This window comes from Raphanus sativus, chromosome 6, assembly GCF_000801105.2.
Source record: "Raphanus sativus cultivar WK10039 chromosome 6, ASM80110v3, whole genome shotgun sequence".
Classification (NCBI taxonomy): Eukaryota; Viridiplantae; Streptophyta; class Magnoliopsida; order Brassicales; family Brassicaceae; genus Raphanus; species Raphanus sativus.
Window position 1 is genome coordinate 6,402,011 of NC_079516.1, and position 21,359 is coordinate 6,423,369.

Sequence of the window (21,359 nt, forward strand, 5' to 3'; positions counted from 1 at the left end):
TATTATATGCCTAGAGGATCCCATTAACTCGACATTGACTCCTAAAAAAGAAAAAAAAAATTTAAACATAGTGGATTATATTTATTCATTTGATTTTATTTTACTTTGATATAGTTGAAGAAAACTAAGGTACAAATAACTAATATTTTTTTTCTAAACGTTTCACATTTTTATAGTTTTAATTTTCATCTTCGTAATTTTCAGAAAAAATAAGATGTAGTTTAATTTTATTTATTATGAAAGCTGAAATTGAAAATCGAGGCCATTACATATTGTGCTAAAATTAATTTAAAAAGTAATTTGGTCATTTGCTTGTAATAAAAGTATGTGTCATACCGTTTGTCTAGGTTTTTACTGGTGGTTTGTTACTGTTGTTCTTATACTCTTAAAATATTATTATTTTGTAATATTTATTTTTGTTTTTTTCAGTTATATGGATCATAACAAATATCCGCTTTAAATTATAGTTTTTGTTATTTGAAAATCAAAGGGATGGTGGTGAATCAAAAACAGATTAAAAATTAATGATCTGGACGAAATAAATTGGATCATAAATACTTTTGAATATCGAGATATTTGATTCATGCCCATCCCTTGTTAGAAGTTTTACATTCTTGTTTTGCCTGAAATGCTCACATTCTTGTGCAGTTATTTAACACCCCCTCTGAAGTTTTACATTCATAGGGTTGTGTAAATTTGAAGAGGGATGATTGCGTTTCTTGTAACCCCGTGGTTTGATTTGCAGATGTTTTTAAATTTCTCCATATAACAGGTTGTAAGAGGGTTGATTGAACTTATATTGGCTACAATTTGGAGCTGCTGAAGTTTTTTTCTTTTCATAGTTGCTTAGATTTTTTTGCTAAATGGTTGCTAATTTTGATGCTAAGTTGAAAGTCGTGTGTTTTCTGGTTTTAAAAAGTCTTTTGTTTGGATATTGATTCAACTGTGGTTGTCGTTTTTATTTGAGATTTGTATACCTTCCCTTCCAAGTAACTTGTAATGAATATTAAGGAAGCTCAATTTCTCAAAAAAACAAAATATTAAGGAAGCCCAAAAAGAGTATTAAAGCCCACACGTTGGCTCACTCATCTATTGTTTGTCTATACCATTTAATGTAACGTAAGATTCTTTGTAGTTTATGAACTTTGTGGATGCTGGACAGTGGACACGACTAATGAGCCTGCCAAATGGGTCTTAGTATTTCCTGCAAAGTATATTTACTTCAATTAAACTAAGTAGCAGACAAAAAAAAGTGAGTAAAGAATATACGTACACCTCACACATCCATAAGCAAATTCAGGCTTATTTTCAATCATTTGAGCTTTATACAGTACAGCACTGGAAACCACCTTCGTGACACTTCGTTGATGTCACAGTTTCTGTATTTGGGGATCCATTAACGTTTGAATCAAGTTTAGGAAACACCGTATCAATTTTGACCTTATCATTACTCAATTGACGTGTACTTCGTTAGATAGTTTGAATATAGGCAATATTCTTGGACGTGAAGGTAGCCCATCCTCAACTCTACAATGATGTTATCATTATGTGTGTGAAACACCTGTTTAAATTGAAAGCGCAAGTGTCATTGGGGTGATCACTGTTGTATCCCGTGTTACTGTTGTATCTTGCGTTAAAAGGGTAGAATCAGTGAAGTCACTTGATTGACGACTATGGCCGTAAGAGAAAAGTTGAGTTCCTCTATCTCTTGCTCGTGTGCCCTTTATCTGTGTCATAGGCACAGTCCTAGACAAATGCATCCTCTTTACTTTTTCTTCTAGATTCATGCTCGATAAAGGGATGTAAGAAACAGAGGAAGCTGCATAAGGGAAGGTTGATTCTTCTGATAGTTTCCCATCACCATTGCTCTGCATTTACAACAACACATGTTTAATTTAATCCTAATTGCTTGAGTTTGAGAAGAGAGAGAATCCAAACTTGGCCTGACTATACTTCGCCAGCATTAAGTTCTTCCAGGAGAGCTCCAAGTACATGTTGGGGACAATACTTATCTGGAGTGAATTTGCTTGCCTATATTCATTAGTGGAAGGGTGATTGAGTGTAGAGCCGTACCTAAAGTGCAACTTGTTGTTTTAATAGTATCTTGAATATGCTATTCAGTTTTTCTTAAGTTGGATACAAGGCAATATACATCTTTGATATTTGATATGGGAAGAATAATACGAATTTATCTTCAGAGTTTGGTGTAACCAAACTTTTTTTTTTAGTGTGTAATTTAACTATTTTATTACCGTCTGAAGTAATCGTTCAATAGATTGGATCTAAAGAATTTGTCGTGTACATATAATGTCAGCAAAAATAAAATATAAACATGGGAAATAGACTATTAGATGTTGTTTTTCTGTTTGCCAAAAAAAAAAGATGTTGTTTTTCTTCTATCTTCAAAGTAACAATCGATGAGTTTAGTAAATTATTTCCATTAGAAGAAAACTCTGATCTAGGTCAGTGATCTCAGATGGCTTAGTTGGTCAAGTTGTCCTCCAGACCCTCCATTGGGGGCTTGAATATAGGCAGGCGAGTCTCCCCTGAACATGGAGTCAAGTAGCCCTACATACCATCACTGGAAGCAGTTCCAAGAACATCATGAAACAGATTGGGGAGATTTTAAGAGTTGCAAGTATAAAATCAAAATTACCAGCTGACTTAATACTCATCCACTATGACGTAAAAAAAAAAGAGAAAGTTTTGTTTCATTTAAATTATGAACCTTAGCTCCTGTCTAACTTTGATATGAAGAGCATGTTGCAAAAACAGTTATACGCTTTTTTCATCCTGCCGAAATAAAGAAAAACACTTGACAGATAATCATTTAAGAATACAGAGCCTGATCTAAAGACAATTATTCAAACATTGGAGTGACGTGCTGGCACCTTTATATTTTTATTTTTTTCTTAGTATTTTCATTTCATCAACAGTTGCTATTAGCTCTCCATGTCTGAAACTGTATAAGAAGCTTCAACGGCATCTCTCCTCGATCATTATCCTGTAAAGCCAATCGTTCTCTCAGATATACACAAAACCAAGTAAGGCTCGGGAAGACAAATGTTAACAAACGGTACTACGGGAGGTAAATGCAGACCTTTTTATGACCCAAATTTGTGAAGGTTTGTTCTCAAATTAATTGCAATGCTTCCAAAAATATTGATGAAGCTCCGATGACACAATCTCCCATGGTTAAAGAACAGAACATCAATCATCTAAAGCTGTAAACCTGGTGCAATCACAACCTCAGGCTCTCATAGGAAATTAAAGCCTTCCAAATCTGCAAGAAAAGAACCCATCTAAGCATATAACCTAAGAGGGGCTATGTGAGGAAATTGCAAGAGATAGAAACAAAACACAATCTTGCAGCATCACAATCAACAAACGATTGGTAGTCTTGTAATTTATAATGCTGCAGCTGTTTTAAATAAGCGAGTGTGGACCATTATTGTAATTTTAGACGCCAGACTGTAGATAAAACATAAGGAAAAATGTCAAACCTAACTTGAAGAAAATATAAGCATGGAGATAGCATTGACAGCGCTTTTAGATGATCACGTGATGTAAAGTTATTCAAGTTAAACCAAACAGAATGCATCAAGAGACTACTTACGTACCATACCGTGTTCCTGATAAAAGCTTGTGCACCAGGTGGTTTCAGATAGAATTGATAAGCATGATGCCCTTCACTCTGTCAAACAATTAACTCAGAGTGAGATTCAAGTCCTAACATTGCTTTATTCTTAAAGTGACTATATTAGCCTTAGACAAAAACACATATATAACTGTGAAAGCACAACTTGTTTTTGTAAACAGAAAATATCAATAAAGCTGGAAACATATAAAAGTGCAAGAATAGATACGGACTTTGGTCGCTAAACTAACTTGCTAAGAGATGAAATTTTCACTTAATCAGTCGCTCCAAAGACTTCTCTACAGCAAGGTAATGCGCTCCTTTAGTGGGAACATGATTCTTGCTAAGAACAGATACTCCTAGAGACTCCCTTCATAACCTCATCACAACAGAAGAATCCTGACACAACAAAGTTCTCGTTAGTGTGAAGACCATACAATAACCTAAAGCAGAATATGTTCTATGTTTACCTGATGCATAGTCTCCTGAAGTGCTTCAATAGTATTCTCTAGCGTCCAAGACAGTTCACTGTCCCAAGCAAGAGTTGTAGCCATTAGCCAACATTGAGCTTCCACCTAATTCATTAAACTCAACTTGCGTCAACGGAAGTGTCGGAATGACTGGTATCTTATGAAAAAAAAGCTTGAAACTTTAGGCTACAGAGTCTTAATGACATGAAAAAGAGGAGATTATGAAGAACCTTGCCTCAAGGCCAGCGTACACATCAATGAAAAGTGCATACCCAGCAGGACCATAACCTGTTTTCATTCCGTCAAGACAAAACTCATGTCAGCTTCTGAAACTAATCTAAGAACTTGTCCTAAAATGCATCAATTGTCACTGATATCATTTTTCAATGTTAATTGAACTTACGATGAAAGTGGAGACCGCCGCTACGCCTTTTGACTTCATCGAGGTGACATCGCCGGAAGAGACACCGGTCTGGACGACTGGTTTGACGGGACCGGAGGAGACCGCCGCTACGTCTTTTGGTTTCATGGAGCTGACGTCGCCGGAAGAGACACCTGTTTGGACCACGGATTTAACCGGAGTTGAGGGGACCGCCGCTTCCCCGTTCGGTTTTACTGAGTCGGGAACACCGGATAACTTCATCGGAAAGCGCAGTGGAGAGGATTTAAGAACTTCTGATGAAAACCAAAACACAGAGAATGAGATCTTATATAGAATCTCAGAGGGAGAAAGCAAAAAGAAACCATTAATGGGATTAAAGAGTGAAGAAGAGTGGGGAGAGAATTGATTGTTCCTACGAAAGATCTCTTAACGGAGGAAACGAAGAAGAGAAGAAAATAGAAAACCAATCGACAATCGTGAAAGGAGAAAGGGGATCTCAGCGTGAGATGGGCTTCACGGGCTCATCAAATTAGAACGATACGGACCGGTGATTTCGAAGCCCAAATGTTAGACTCGACGCATCTGACGTGGTTAAATGCTCTCTTCCTATTGGACGATTTAATTGGGTGACGTGGACAGCCTAACCTTTGAAGATATTTAGCTTTTAGTATTGTATTGATTGCATTCTTGTAGTTACACTTTTTGTCATAACATAATAAAAATGTACTCTGGGTATTTATAAGTTGATAGTAATAAAAACATTTTACATGGTTCTGGTTATTTCACCTAATTTGTGTGCTGATTAAGTTAGTTAAGATAAATACCATGTGATAGCACTAAAAAAAATTATTGTCACAAATATAGATTATAATGATCAAAAATGACCAAAATGTTTCATTAAATAGGTAAATATACACTTATACGGTTATACCTTTTGAGTTAACTAATATAGACTTTTGTGTTTAAAGTTAAGGGGTGGATATTTGGGATTGAAGTTTAAAATTTTATAAAATAAAAAATATTAAAATTTGAAAATGAAAATTTTGAAATAGTTTCAAAAATTATTTTTTGATATCAAAAAGAAAATTTGAAGAAAAAAATTCTAAAAATAAATCTCAAAGAAAAAGAAAATTATAAAAAATTTCGAATTTGAAAACATATAATCTGAGACTATAAAAAATCAAATTTTTAGTTATTTATTTATATTTATACATATCTAGGATATAAGGGTTTTTTTATCTATTAAAATAAATATTTTGGTCTTTTTTCTCTTAATTTTTTTGTGACAAAAACTTGAAAAATAAATATTTTGGTCTTTTTCTCTTAATTTTTTTGTGACAAAAACTTGAAAATATTCTATTTTGGAGAATTGCCTTAAGTTAAATATAGATGTTTTAAGCTTATTTCATTGGCTTTCTTTAGAAAGAGGCAAAAAGTTAATTACGCATAAAAATAACATGTTAATAAAATGGGCCGGCCGTTGGACTTTTTGGGCTTTTGGTTTTCAAATTAAATTTTGAAAGTAATATATAAATGATGAATCATTGTGAGGGGGAAGCCCAAGAGAAAGGATATATAGCCGTGTAGAGAGAGACAGAGAGAGATTGATCAGAGAGAGGTTGCAACGGTACGCTTTTGAATCCGAACTTGAAATTAGAGTTTTGGATTGGTTTCGATTTCTTTGCGATTGTTTTTAGCTTTAGGGTTTGAATCGCTTTTTCTTTTCTTGGTGTATTTTTTCTGTTCAATGGAAACAAGAAGGTACGAAGAAAAATCGATTTGATATTCATCTCCGTTACTGCCGGTTCTCTCAGAGAAAACTTGTGCGATCTTCGATGGATTGCAGATTCCGATCAGTTTATGTTTAATGGTTTCCTTGAGAAAAAGTTATAAATCATTCATCTCACCCCATTAGATCGATTTGATTTCGGATTTGATTCATCTCCGTTATTGTCGGTTCTCTCAACTTCCTTTCGTCTTTTGTCAATTGCAGAGAAAGCTTTGCGATCTTCCATGGATGCAGATTCCGATCAGTTTATGTTTAACGGTTTCCTTGAGAAAAGGTATAATAAATCATCTCACCCCCATTCGTTCAATTTGATTTCGGAATTGATCACCAAGCTTCTAGAAATTATTCTTTTGCTTTTTTCAATCCTTTTGATATTTTATAAAAAAAAGTTCACAAACTATTGTTGTTGTTGTGTTTCTTTCTTGTGCTGCAGAGACTTGGTTTAGTGTTTTTGGCGAATGGTAAAGGAATACACATATTGACATATATGTGCATTCTTTCATATGCGTACCATACATACATTCATATGGATACCATACATGCATTCATATGCATTATGCATACCATACATGCATTCATATGGCATACCATACATGCATTCATATGCATACATTCATATGTATACATTCCTATATGCCCACTCGTATGTTTATTTATGTAGATTCAAGATTTACTTCCATTCTTCTCTCTTTGTTAGATTTTGTTTAGCTTATACATTTTGTCATTTCAGCGTCACTCAGAAACTTTACATTCTGTTTAGCTAGAAAGCCTCTCACCCATCTGAGTTTTGTATTTTGGTTTGATTTTAAAAAGATGATTTGTTAAATGACAATGGAGAACTCGTTTCTACTACTCAGCATGCTCTCTCTGAATACCAGAGTGACTGAATTTTCACCACTTGGTTAGTGTCACAAATAACATTCGTTTTACTTTCACCACTGACAAGTTCCTTTTGCCCCCACACAAATGGAAATTGAACATATTACTCTTCTTTTGCTATCAGCTCTGCTTGCTTCATCCTCCCCTAAAAGAGTCTCTATTCAAGCAAGCTGCATATGGCGTAGAGGTTGAGGTATTGTATGAATCTTTTGAGACTGTTCTGTTTTAAAACTTCAGGTGGAAAACAGTACGTATTACAGTGAATATAGGAGCTTAGAATCTGGAGTATCCAACGTTTCTGTACGCCATTGTCTACGACAAAGATGAGTATTCTTCTCTCCTTCTATTACAGTCGTCACCACGACAGTTCTGTTGCTCATCAGCGGAATCCCTTGAAAGAGACATGTCTAGCCTGAAAGATGTCAGGACCTTTAATTTTCTAAGAAAAAAGAAGAAGTTCATGTTAAGATTAGATACACTCGGAATCCGAATTCTAAAGACTTATCAGGAGGTAAATTTATACAATGCCAAAAAAGTAAAGCTTGTGTTGAACAATGAACAACAATAAAAAAACTTGTCATGTTGGTTTGCTTTGTTAATTACAGGAATGGTCTTATATCCCTGTCGGTGGTTCCTTGGCTTTGGTGCTGCAGGTAGTAAGAGCAAATTAACCTTAATTTGAGTTCTGGCTATCAAACATCTGTTTAGCTGTCTGCACCATTCCTGACTTTAACTTTCTTTATAAACAGGCTATTCAGTTGTGAGATCTTTGTTAGAAGCTCCAAAATACGCGTCAGTCATCGCGGATATACTAAAACATGATACTACTTCCTTCACCAAACACATCAAAAAAGATGATTTGTTAAGTGACAATGGAGAACTCGTTTCTACTCAGCATGCTCTCTCTCTCTCTCTGAATACCATAGTGACTGAATTTTCACCACTTGGTTAGTGTCACAAATAACTTCGTTTTATTTTCACCACTGACAAGTTTCTTTTACCCCCACATAAATGGAATTGAACATATTACTCTTCTCTTGCTATCAGCTCTTGCTTCATATGGTTTACCAGAAGCATAAAATTCTTTGTTCAATGAGAGTTATTATCATTAAGCCCTTGTCTAGAATACAGACTCATCGAGTATACTTGTGCGTTTTATAGGTATCTTCCCTCAGGTATATATTTGTTAGTTGTTACCACACACCATTTGATAAGATAGAATCCATATGCTCACTTATGTTTGGTTCAGGGATTAACTCACCGCCGAGTCATGAGATCGAATTTTGCAGGAGCAATTGGCGATAGGACAAAAAAAAGAATATGCGTAAGTTTCCACTAAAACTTTAGAAATTTAAGGGCTAAATTGAAACATTTGGGGATTAAGTAAGAGTCTAAGTGTTCAAATGCAGAATCAGACCATGGACTCTAAAATGGCAGAGTCTATGTCAGACCATGGAACTCTAAAATGGGAGAGACATAACGAGAGTCCTTTCAGCCAGGTAACCTTGCACTTTTTTTATTATGTGTAGATCTTCCAAAATCATGTTCTCATTAGTAGTTTCAGGAACAGAAAAGCACACTTATATGTCACAGTGTTCTCATTCGATTGATTTTTTTCTGGAGTAGCTTTGGAAACTTCAAAAAAGGGTCAAATTTTTAATTTACTTGTGATGGACTGTAGGTATCTTGACATCATTCTACAGCTGAACTATATCTGGATATGAGAAAGAGTACAAGCAAGATCCACGATGAGACTATATTCCACTTGTGGGAGCAGTTATGAAAACTAAAAGTAGATACCATTGCAGCTTATCTTTGCTATATTCATTCACTTGTCTCTCAGAATTATAGTTGGAGCAACCAAATTTTTTTTCAAGTTCATAGTTTTACAGAAACTACAAAAGTGAGAGAATTAACTTCATACAGTGAGGTGATGAAAAATGGTTACACTCTTCATCTTTGGAGAAACTATTTCAGTAGATATTGTTCATCTCCTGATTAGATATACAATGTGTTATTCATGTTTCATAGGTGCAGCATAGGTGTGCCGAGTCAGGTGTCTCATATCTTTGCTTGAAATTTGAGAGCATAACAGAAGCTCCTGATGGCCTTAGGCTCGTTGCCTGTCAAAAACAAAATACACCGTTGTTCCGTGAGTGGAATCAGTGATATGGTACTATTGTCTTAGTGATAACGTTTTATGAACAATGCCAAGGTCCTGACCTCTTTTTGGCAAATGCAGGCTTGCCATTGTTGCTTCTGGAGCAGCTCTTGCAGTACGAAGTTGGAGGACCTAAAAGTCTCTATTCAAGCAAGCTGCATATGGCGTAGAGGTTAGAATCTGAGCCTGTTCTGTTTTAAAATCTTCAGGCGGAAAACAGTCCGTGTATTACAGAGAGCATAGGAGGTTAGAATCTGAGTATCCAACGTTTCTGTACGCCATTGTCTACGATAAAGATGAGTATTCTTCTCTCCTTCTATTACAATGAAAATTCTGTTGCTCATTAGCTGGAATCCCTTGAAGGAGACATGTCTAGCCTGAAAGATGTCAGGACCTTTAATTTTCTAAAAAAAGAAGAAATTCATGTTAAGATTAGATACACTTGGAATCCGAATTCTAAAGACTTATCAAGAGGTAAATCTATACAATGCCAAAAAAGTAAAGCTTGTGTTGAACAATGAACAACAATAAAAAAAACTTGTGTTGGTTTGCTTTGTTAATTACAGGAATGGTCTTATATCCCAGTCGGTGTTTCCTTGCCTTTGGTGCTGCAGCTAGCACGGTACATCCCTCAACAGGTAGTAAGAGAAAATTAACCTTAATTTGAGTTCTGGTTATCAACATCTTTTAGCTGTCTGCACCATTCTTGACTTTAAGTTTCTTTATAAACAGGTTATTCAGTTGTGAGATCTTTGTCAAAAGCTCCAAAATACGCTTCAGTCATCGCGGATATACTAAAACATGATACTACTTCCTTCACCAAACATGATACTCCTCCCGGTGATGTGTTGGTTTTAGCAAGAAACGTGCACCAAAGCTGATGAAAAATGTTTACATGTACCAAACCGAATAAGGTATTAATACAGTTTAACCCTGTTTTAAATCTAGATATGACAATGTACATGTCTTTTTCTTATCATTCGTTTTATGGCCTTTAAACAGTGTGCCAGAGAGTGGGAAGTGCAAGCAGAACTTGCATCATTTCACCATTCAGATATGGTATTCAGTCTCCTTCTTCATATCCATTCTTACATTTTTCTCTTATGGTATGAAGTTATCATTCTCTTTCTTTTTTTCGCAGTAGTAAATTCCATAGCCAATTTAATACGTACACTCGAAATCACAACGGCTATGCTATCCACATAAAGTGTGATCGTTGTAGTTTTGGAAACACACATTCATGGGTTCATGCATACATACATTCATTTATATTTCCTTCTTGGTCAACTGAAAGTGTGTGTTGTTGTGATTTCGGAACATATTGCATACATGCATCATTACATACATCCATTTTTCCTTGACCCACATGAAGTTTGATTGTTGTGATATGGGAACACATTACATAATTCTTGCATTAATGCATACATACTTTCATGCATATTTGATTCCTTGATTCTTGTCTTGGTCATTTGATTCAACGGTGCTTCTTTTCTTGCATGCTTACGCTGTTTACTTTTTCTTGTGTGGTTTTCTTACTTTTTTTTTCTAAAAATAAATTAAACTGGGTCATGATCATCTTTGATCCAACCAAACAAAGACATCAACCACTAGGACCAGATCCAATTTGGTTGGTTTTCTTACTTTCCTTGATTGATTCCTTAGATGCTTAACTTGTTTAATTACTTCTTTGATTCATATGTTTAGTTCATTGCTTGTTTCTTTTCTTTTTGATTTGTTGCTTCCTTGATTTTCTGTTTAGATCATTCTTGCTTTTTTGATTTCTTGTTTCCTTCTTCCTTTATTTTTTGAATTCTTTTTGTCTCCTTATTGCTTTGTTTGCTTCTTTGATTTCTTTTTTCCAGTGCTTTGTTTGTTTTCTTTGCTTCCTTGCTTCTTGATGCTCTTGATTTAATATTACTTATCATTACTATCGTATAACTTATGTAAATTTTAATTTATATTTATGTTTCAGTTATATAAAGAAATTTATTAAGAAGAATCCATTATGGTATACGTATAACCGCTTGTTTTTGGGGAAATTGTTTTTATAACTGTTCTCAACAAATTTATATTAAGTAGTGCTAATTAATATATCAAACGAAATATAAATCATTTGTGAACCTTTCAAACAAACATTACTAACTGTAAATTGCAAATCAGAATCGGTTTAAATCAAACTATTAAATCGTGATATTTGTGAAAAACAAATTCTAAAAAAAAAAAATGCTTCTTCAGATTCACTGAAAAATCCTATACTATGCAATCGTAAATACAATTCGAACAAAGGAAGGCTACACTACCTACACGTTGTCAAAACTAACACTATATCAAGTATCTTTACGCAAATCTTTCTGGTAATTTTATGCTGCATGTACGTTTAACTATGACATTCGTTTCCAAATTCAATATAGTATTCATCTGAAAATCTCTTTTGACGCACTATAAGATACATTTTTTTGGTAATGGTGTTACTGCAAGATTATATCCAAATTCTATAAGTTCTCATTAGGCTACGCTGCATGCAAAACAAAAATATTACCCCTGATGCACCATGCACCAAGTACTATAGAGATAAATTTGTATCTCATGACTTTTTCATCAACTGCTCATTAAATTAATCAAAGAGACAAAATAGGTTTAAAAAGAAATGTTAAAGCCCCTTTCTAGTTAGAAAACATGAATGATTCACTCTGATGAGTACTGTGTATATTAAGAGGCATATGCAATGGTATAAGTATTTTCAGTCAAAGTTGATGAAGCTTGTACGCTTTTCACAGCCGTAAATGAATTATCGTAGCAGATATAAATTTTCATAGATTAATTAGAATCAACGAAAACATTGATTAAAAGCAACTAAACATGGTCAGAGATAAGGGTGAGGGAAGATGATGTTATTTAATTGGCTCTAGTTCAAATTCTGTATTTAATTTCTAGCTTTAGGTGTTATTGAGCTTTATGGATTGAAAATGTCGCAAATTTTTATGGTTTCCATCAAATTTGTAACAATTTATATGGCTTCTTTTACCAAAAGAAAACTATATGGCTTCTTAAGTCATATATATCGGTTACATACATATATTTTAATGCGTCAAAATAGTTCAAAAAGGTTAGGGAAGATTATCAAGAAGAAAAGTCAAACCGAAATTCAGACGACATTTGTGAGTAGAGGCGAGATAGGGCAATAGAGCATTTACATACATTTCTTCTTTTCTGTTGGCTTCTTGCAAAAACGAATAGATTAATAGATTATATGTAACCTGACAATTCGGAAAAGGTTCCAATATATTGTTTGTAAACATAAAGGGTTCCAATGTATGCAAACAAGTTCATCGTTTAGATCTTGAATAATCACTGTTTTGGAATAATAATCTTGGAAAATCATTACAATAATCAAAAACGATTTTGCATATATATCCTACAAAGAGCATAGAGATATGAAATGAAAAGAACAGTTATCTAAACAACATAGGTCTATCTATCTATTTTTTTTTACCAAAAGGTATAAATAAGTTCACTGACATTAGTTGAAATCATCACCAAGATTAGGAAAAATAATACTCAAGAAAACTAATAAACTTTCTTTTTATTAAAAATGCCAGATTTTGAACATACTTTTTTAAACAGTATAAGAAACACTATTATCGGTGCTTCTAAGAAAAGTCCTAATGTATTATTTGGCCAAAAATAAATCAAAAATCCAATTAATACATTTCCAGCGAAGGACGCCCTTAGCTAAGATATTTTTGAGCACGTCTTTAAGGGACACGTGTCACACAGGAAAATCTTCTAGTCTCTCTCATCTCATCTCTCTCGACTTTGTATACTCTGCAATCAGTCGACAATTGATCTTTCCTGGACGGAAGAATCCAAATCGAGTGATTGATCTCACCAGCTCTTCGTTCTCCACCACTCAATCTTTCTCGGCTTCTCTCTCTTGCGGCTTCTCTGCTTCTCCCGTTTCGAAGCTAAGAACATGAGTCAAATTTGACAAGTTTCAGGCTGATTCTCCTCTTGAACAGACCACATCGGCTTCTACCTCCCCTGCTTTCACACAGGAAGTACCATCAGAAGCGTAGAGTATGATTCAAACTTTGCCACTTTCCTCTGTTTCATTAACGTTTTGTGTGTCTATTTGGAACAAAAAAACACCATATTGTTTGAAAATGTAATGGGTATAGTCTTTTTTTGGTAATCATGTTAAATGGGTATAGAGTTTTGTTCTGTTTTTGTGAAGTAAACTCGTCTAGTTCGATTCAAAGTTGGTCACGATACTCTGTTTTTTTTTAATGTTTATGTGTGTCTATTGGATAACAAGGGAACATATGTTTTGTAATGATGTCTTTTTTGCAATTGAATGATTAGAACAAGTATGTTATTAGGGAACTACTTACAGATTTGTTATAATTGTTTCAGCTGCTTGCCTAATGATTTTGGTGGGAGCTGTTAGGCAATCAGGTGAAGCAAGTGCCTCTAAGAAGCAGAAGAATACTCCTCTCATTCGTATCAATAGCCTCTTCGACGCTACTGGCTGTGAGATTTTTTTATTTCTCTATTTTCTTAACTACAGTGGTAGCATTATTATGCGAATTAAAGAAAGACACTAACTTTTGATTCTTCTTCTTCTTGTTCAGATTCTTGGCAAATGCGAGTTTTTGAATCCAGGAGGGAAGCGTTAAAGTGCTGTCAAGATCATTCAATAAGGCCAATGCTGGTAATACGTGTCTGTGCCCTTTTGACTGCCAGTGTTGCTTCTAGTCTTGTTTCTCTGTTTTATTGAAATAGTTTTGAAAGTGGATCTTAGTTAACACAGCTTTGTTGTTCATGTTTGATGAGAAAAGCAAAACAGTTTTACTTTCTATCCAGGTACTTCTTGATTGTTTGTCTATCTTTCTGCTGCAACCAAGGACTTTTTTTGTCCTACCATAATATACAACATTAGAAAAGTCTTTAAACTTTGTCTCTAACTTAAAAATATTACTAAAATATGCTAAGGACATTTTATTTATCCCACTGATAATGTTGCTCTAAATAGAATTATGAAGCGACACGGCACATGCAAAGAGAAGCACACATAATACATATCTATCTTATTAAAGTAGAAATACTTTAAACTTTTGTTTGGTAATAGGGATAGGAGTCTTTAAAAAAAATTAAATTTTGTTTGATAACAAAGATATTAGAGAATTTTGTCTTTTCCTTATTTAAATGATAGATTTAAGTATTTAATGTCTTTTCCTAATTTAAATAATAGATTTCTTTAATAGAATGATCTTAACCAAAAATAGATTTCCTTATAATTTTTTTTGTTAACATTAAATATTTTTCAATATTTATTATAAAAATTTTATAAATACAATCACACATCAAATCAATTTATATATCATATAAATAAAATATAAAATATTTATATTTATAAATTGGTTAGTATAACACTTTTATAATATTAATTCCAATTAGTTATAATATTAGATTTTTATATGATACACATGATATAATAGACGATTAAAATCACATTAATATAATTATTTAAAAGTATAAATAAAAATTTGTTTTAAAATGTTATTACTAACAATTATGTAATACATATTAATTTACACATATATATATAGATATTATCATTTAGACAAAGAAAAAAAATTGAAGTGAAAGCAAATATTTTACGGCCCACGGGTCAAACTATAGAAATAAACAAACAATGGCGTAAGATTTTTTTTAACAAATTTTATTTTAATTTCAAATATGTTTATATATTTTATTTATTTATAAATTATTTTATTTGTTATTAATAATGCTAAGATTTTGGAATTGGAAAAAATTATGACCCATCTCTATATTATTTTCATTAGGAATTATAAATATATCAAAATATTTTTTAAAACTTTAATTTTTTATTAACTACAAATGTTAATTTTCAATCTAAATTTATGTTTAAATATTACATATATCATTTTAAGTAAAAAATAAAATAAAATAAATACCCGCGGCGGTTGGGCGGGTCAAGATCTAGTAGTTATAAAAGCAACAGACACACAGCACTCATTTACACCCGCACCACACATCACTATGGAGATACAACAAGGTCCCTTCCTCTGATTATATAAGAATCACAATAAGAGATACCACGTTTATCTACGTTGAATTATTGTATAATATAAAAGAGATATACAAGTATATATAACACTAGATGAATGACCCTACAAAAGCATTTTGTAATTGGAAAGATATGGACGGAGGCACAACATGTACACGAGGACTCATGGCATTGGCTAGGCACTTTCTGGGCCCAAATTCCTCATCCCGTTTCAAGAGATGGAGAATGAACTTTCCAAAACCAACAACTAAATCTCTCTAAAATATTTAATTCTTCTAGCTCCCACTAACTAAGTAGCACTAAAGCTATATATATATATATATATATATATATATATAAACACCAATTTTAATCACCCAAGGGAATAGACACAGAGCAAAACATCACAAGAGAAACAAAAACAAAAGAAAAAAGAGAGAGACTTTGATCTAAGATTTTCTAAAGTAAAGATGTCTTCAGAAGTCTTCCAAGAACTTTCATGGACAGTTTCATCTCCAGAAAATTGCTTCAGCAACTCCATTTGATCACAACATTCACCAACAAGAAGCTCATGTACCTGACAAGAACAACTTGAGCGGCAACGTTCTCATGGTTCTCTCTATCCTTGTCTGCGGTATCATCGGCTCCATCGGTTTGCATTACGTAATCGGTTGCATATTCAGACGTTCCTCTAGTTTCATGATAGCTGATCCAATCTCTAGCCCGTCCACGTCACGAGGCTCAGCATCTAAGAAAGGCATCAAGAAGAAAGCTCTGAATGTTCCCGGTAATAAAATACTCACCTGAGATGAACCTCTCAGGGCTCGGTGAGGAGTGTGTCATTTGCTTGTCTGATTTTCGTGGCGGGAGAACAGGTACGGCTGCTTCCAAAGTGTAACCACGGGTTCCACGTTCGATGCATAGACAAGTGGCTTAAGCAGCATGTGACTTGTCCGAAATGCAGACAATCTCTGGTTGAGACATGCCAAAAGATCTTAGGCGACTGCGATGTAGCTGATCAGGTTGCAGAACACCAACGGAGAGCATAAATGTCGTAATTGCTCCTCTAGAACATGAAGCAAGAGTAAACACTTATAGAAAACAGCTAGAGTATTCCAAACAAAAAAATATTAGATTTGAATACAGTTATGTTTCTAGCCAATAGGATTCCAAATCAGACACAATAAGCTTTTTATTTTATTAGTTTTTTTCATGAAACCCAAAATGTAAAGATAATTTATCTTAAGCTTCCCGTGGCAACGTAAGTTCATCGCTATTAAAATTATACACTCCTATGAAATATTCAAAATCAAAACCATCATCTGGTTTGATAAATGCTTTTCAAAGAATTCTCATGCATATTCATATCACAATTTACAAACATAGAGTAAACTAAGTAACTACTACTTTTGAAAGGTCTGATGGTTAATTGGTTATGGTTTTCTACGAAGCTCAGTGACACCAAAGTATTGCACGACAAAGCAGAACAAAGACTAATACATTGATACCTTTTGTCCTCTAATCAGTTACACATCCATCCACTCATTAACCTTGGTATACTAACAACATATATATGCCCTAAACCGATCGACCCCATGTGGTAAGTATATTAAATAAGACTATATCAAAGATTAATCATCTTAATGGTGAAGAATCAACTCGGTGTGCCTGGAAAGGTATAGGGTAAGGGACCCAACCCGTAATAGGTCGAGGAACCCACCAAAGTCACTAAGTTAGTGGGTAATAGTCAAACCTAAAAGCTACTTTGAGGAATACTTATAGTCTTGTAATATATCAGTCAAGAGGCAGGCAACACACATCACACGTGGTATGAGACATTAATGGTAAGCTCCAATTTAAGAATCTGCTTAAGTGATAAAACACGTTTAGGATATGTACCAATGCTAACACAGTATCATGGTAATTAATTGATTAGCTAACAACATAGGTCCCCTACGCATCTAAGAGATATGAGATAGTATTGAATCATATTGTTGTAATATAACTTAGTACGAGAGAAAATTGCAACAATACATGTCGGGTTTTTAGATGTTAACAAAGGACTTTAACGTGGGTAGCACTCGACATTTGCAGGTAACCCATTGGACTGCGATTCTACCATTACAATAACAACTGATGCTAGCTAATAACACAAATCATATGAACCTTTTTTATTAACGAGACACTGGTTCATGGTGCACTCAATGTACATAGTATTCAAATAAGATCGTGTTCTTCTGGTGGGAGGGGACCAACCATCTATTATTAGCGGAACCATGTACAAGGAACATGGTTCTCAAAGGCAAGTCAAGAGATTAACCAATAATGTAAAAGAGCCAAAAGCTTTGAACTAGAGAATATCAAATTCTAGCACAAGAAGATATTAAATTACGGCGCTCATATAACTAGTTACATGACTCTTCAAACACAATGGATGAGGCCAGACCAATTCAAAATCAAATGCATCCAATAATTTCTTAAGACTGGTGTTCCAATGATACCCCAATTCTCACCTTATCACATTAACTGAACCACTTAAGTTATAAAATTTGGAGAGAGACCATAAACTTATACTGTTAGAATAGAAAGCTCCCAGATTGGCTCTGGAGTTTGACTAGGACATGACTAATATATAAAGAGTGGACTACTCTACTTATAATTAATTGGTTTTAAATTGGAAGTTCGGTAAACTTAATATAGTATTAAAATCAGAATACAGATAACCCAACCAAACCCAAAATCATTCAGGCAAAAAAGGAAATCCGACCGATCTTGAACAGGCATGATCCTAGATTGGTCCGGCCGGTCTAGGATCATGGAGAATATAAAATTCTCGACTGGAACATGATTAATATATAAGAGATTCGGATCACACTTCATTTATTATCGTTTAATGGTTTTGAGTTGGAACCCCGTAAAACTTAACAAATACTACTTTAAATCATGCTCTAACTGACATTTTATTCCTTCATTTTTACAATCACGTAGTAAGAAGACTACCAAACCAAGAATGTCAACCAAAGAACACACGGGTATCACATGGCATTTCAAGCAGCATAAAGCAATAAAGGCAAAGTTACCCACTTTCAGGAAGGGATAAGAAAACAGACCACTATCTATATGGAAGCTAGTGGCACAAACAAAAGAAAAGACAAATCATTTTCAGATAGGCTTACAGTCTTTATGTAATTTTCAGAGCGAGACTGATGCCAAAAAGATAGATCTCCCCTGCTTTGCAACATCAAAATACATCAAAATCTACCAAAAATACATGTTATAAGTAGCAACCAACCAAGAAACCATAATAATGATTAATAATATACATGAGAGAATTTGGTTAGATGTAAATCAAAGATAATCAGTATAGATGGATGTCACTGCATAACTTAGCAAACATTTTTTGGCATAAGATATATTAAAAGTCCTAATATATAAGACAGAACAGACCAGAACATAAAGAGGCAACTGAACATGTGTCAAGACCCAAGAGGTGTATTATCTCAATGCTATTTGAAAGATTATGGAAATTTCATGGCTGCTAAGCTCATGGGCCCATGTGAGCAACTTTTTGGGATTTCAGATTTGAATTGCCAAATTAACTGCCACACGGAACTACAATTGCAGTAAATGGTATGAAGGGCCCATTTTCAATAAGAAAACACACTAAGATGATACAAATTCAGTGGAGAATCCATATAAGAAAGTATATGAAACCTTTACATTTGCACTATATATATAGAACCTGCAACGAAACCTAGAAGATCTATCTATGCAACTCTTCAAACTAGCTTCTATCATGTCGACTGCAACTTTTTCTCCCACTATCAAACCAACTAAGCTCTTCCAAAATATTCTTGGAAACTTTTACTCAAGAAGACTACTACTTCATACATCTTCTCAACCACCTACCATAGCATCGCCCCCATTAGCAGACGCTCAAGAAGCATCACATTCTTATGCCCACCATATGAGCTTTGATACAAATGTTGTCAAGGTCCTATCAGTTATCTTCTGTGCACTAATTTTCTCACTTGGACTACATTCCATCATAAGAGTGGTGATGAGGTACTCCAATTTGTTATCAACCCAAGCTAGTAACGAGCTCGCAGTTCGCTTGGCTAACACAGGGGTCAAAGGAAAAGCGTTGAAAAGTTTCCAGACATTAAGTTACTCTACAGAGCTTAAGCGGTCTGGCCTAGATACAGAGTGTGCCATATGTCTCTCGGAGTTTGTATCCGGAGAGCGAGTCAAGCTTCTGCCAAAGTGCCACCATGGCTTCCATGTCCGGTGTATAGACAAATGGCTAAGTTCGCACTCGTCGTGTCCCACATGCAGGCACTGCCTCATTCAGACTTGCCAGAAGATAGCTGGCTGCGGTGAGGCGTCCTCATCACGTAATCAACCACCACATGACATCATTAGCGTGCATATAGCACCAGTAGGACCAGAAAGATTGATACACAGTTTCTAAATACGGTCAAGTAGACTTTGGTGCAGTTATGTTGTAAAATTTAATGTATAAATTCAGGTTTTATATGTAGTTTCATATTCAAGATAAGCGTTATCATTTCCACTGTACAGTTTTAAAGATTATGTATGAGATGTTGCTTTGTTCATTCATGAACGTCTAAAAGTTTACGTTTCACAAAGTGACATCCCAATAGAAGATTTGAGTGAATCAAAACATAAACAACTCAAAATACAAAGATAGGAAGCTGAGAAGGCAAAACACTTAAGCGAGGGTATCAAATCAACTCAGAGAAATCCTTAATGATGTAATACCACTAACTTGTTTGTTTAATACTCCTTCTGTCTCATCGAAATAAATGTCATTCTAACATTTTATTGTTTTGTTATTCAAAAATATCACTTTACAATTTTAATTCAAATTATTTTTAGTTTCAGCTAAAAATTAATTACAAACTGCATTGATTTTATAAATAATTTTATTTGTCTTAAATATTACTAGATTCGATCTCCGCGCTACGCGCGGATAAGTGTTGAAATTGTTTAGTTCAAGATCATAAGTTTTGAATTTTGTCTAGGTGTGGAGTATTCTATTTCATACAATTATTTGAAATCTGGTGGTTATTATGTGCATGTAATAAAAAAACAAAAAATAAAATGAAATGATTGCTTATATTAACGTAAATAATGTAAGAAAGAGTTTAAGTATTCTGAAGAATAAAGTCTGTGATGTGGTCTATAATAAAGAAATAGTCTGCAATGGATAAAAATTAAGTTAGTTAACTTTATTTAAATTGATACGAAGCAATGGTTGTTAAAAGTTAAAGATACATACTTGCTATAGCTGAATAAGAACTCTTTGTAAGTCTTTAAGTGAATGCACTATCATTTGGTTGATAAGTTGTGTTTTATAAATCTGTTGAATTTTTTTTTTATGAGAAGACATTTTAAAATTGGTGGGATTGAGGTATTATAATTTTAATTAAAATATCTGTGTGGGGAGAGAAGGCCTTTGAAAATCTCTTTTTAGACAATGTTTTTTACTTTGAGCTGGTGTGAATTTTTGCCTTTAATGATTGTTAATTCCGCTTTGTTTGTAACATGTGAGAGAGCGAGATAAAGTTGATCATGAGAGAACACATGTTTAGACAGATATAGGAGGACCTCTTTTAAACTTTGACTTTAGCTTTTGTTGATTCTCATTGCATAACACAATCTGATAGAAAATTGCCGTCGACGTAAGATGAACGGTAGCTTTGTTTCATCATGCAAGAGAACAATCCTTGGGATCAAGACTTCTTTTCCGATGTGTGATCCAGTGATAATTTCTGCCTTCAAGAGGCGATCGCCTATGTAGGTAAGGATCATACGGGTATCATTGCATAATACCTTTCTTTGATTTATGTTTCGTAGAAGCATAATTGGGGCACCAACTTTGAAAATGAGCTTGTGCAAAGGCAACCCTGAATATTCCAAGGAATTGAGGTATTCAATCGCATATAAT

The 21,359-nt window shown here is 34.1% G+C and overlaps 2 protein-coding genes, 1 long non-coding RNA gene and 1 pseudogene across 29 annotated transcripts; 3 read left to right on the forward strand and 1 right to left on the reverse strand.

The window, feature by feature from the left end:
- Nucleotides 1-2,245: 2,245 nt before the first annotated feature.
- On the reverse strand, nt 2,246-5,131 carry LOC130496198 (uncharacterized). 26 transcript variants are annotated; one of them, XR_008935283.1, is made up of 9 exons: nt 4,511-5,129; nt 4,338-4,395; nt 4,108-4,212; nt 3,871-4,036; nt 3,621-3,694; nt 3,101-3,471; nt 2,892-3,004; nt 2,729-2,793; nt 2,246-2,581 (listed from the first exon to the last, which is right to left on the reverse strand). XR_008935283.1 is itself a non-coding variant. In XM_056988049.1 (4 exons), the coding sequence occupies exons 1-3, from the start codon at nt 4,748-4,750 to the stop codon at nt 4,163-4,165; spliced, it is 348 nt and encodes a 115-aa protein (XP_056844029.1). In that variant the 5' UTR covers nt 4,751-5,129; the 3' UTR covers nt 3,702-4,036; nt 4,108-4,162. The 26 variants fall into 26 exon arrangements, 1 of the variants encoding a protein (XP_056844029.1); XR_008935287.1 differs by lacking the exon at nt 2,729-2,793 and having other exon boundaries at nt 2,247-2,581; nt 4,511-5,127; XR_008935268.1 differs by having other exon boundaries at nt 2,250-2,581; nt 2,729-3,004; nt 4,511-5,125.
- Nucleotides 5,132-6,079: 948 nt separating this feature from the next.
- On the forward strand, nt 6,080-10,605 carry LOC108807050 (uncharacterized). 2 transcript variants are annotated; one of them, XR_008935410.1, is made up of 19 exons: nt 6,107-6,116; nt 6,483-6,552; nt 6,712-7,179; nt 7,282-7,350; nt 7,418-7,668; nt 7,763-7,810; nt 7,907-8,104; nt 8,205-8,332; nt 8,407-8,481; nt 8,573-8,656; nt 8,839-8,949; nt 9,042-9,100; nt 9,189-9,330; nt 9,400-9,564; nt 9,666-9,792; nt 9,885-9,956; nt 10,051-10,232; nt 10,321-10,377; nt 10,460-10,605. It is a non-coding gene; the product is annotated as an uncharacterized LOC108807050 (long non-coding RNA). The 2 variants fall into 2 exon arrangements; XR_008935409.1 differs by having other exon boundaries at nt 6,080-6,116; nt 7,092-7,179; nt 10,321-10,605.
- Nucleotides 10,606-15,887: 5,282 nt separating this feature from the next.
- LOC130495478 (RING-H2 finger protein ATL77-like) lies at nt 15,888-16,553 on the forward strand (annotated as a pseudogene).
- A 2,571-nt stretch (nt 16,554-19,124) lies between these two features.
- On the forward strand, nt 19,125-20,004 carry LOC130495947 (RING-H2 finger protein ATL78-like). Its single transcript, XM_056987612.1, has one exon. It carries the CDS (start codon nt 19,158-19,160, stop codon nt 19,857-19,859), a length of 702 nt encoding a protein of 233 aa, XP_056843592.1. The 5' UTR covers nt 19,125-19,157; the 3' UTR covers nt 19,860-20,004.
- The last annotated feature ends 1,355 nt before the right edge of the window (nt 20,005-21,359 follow it).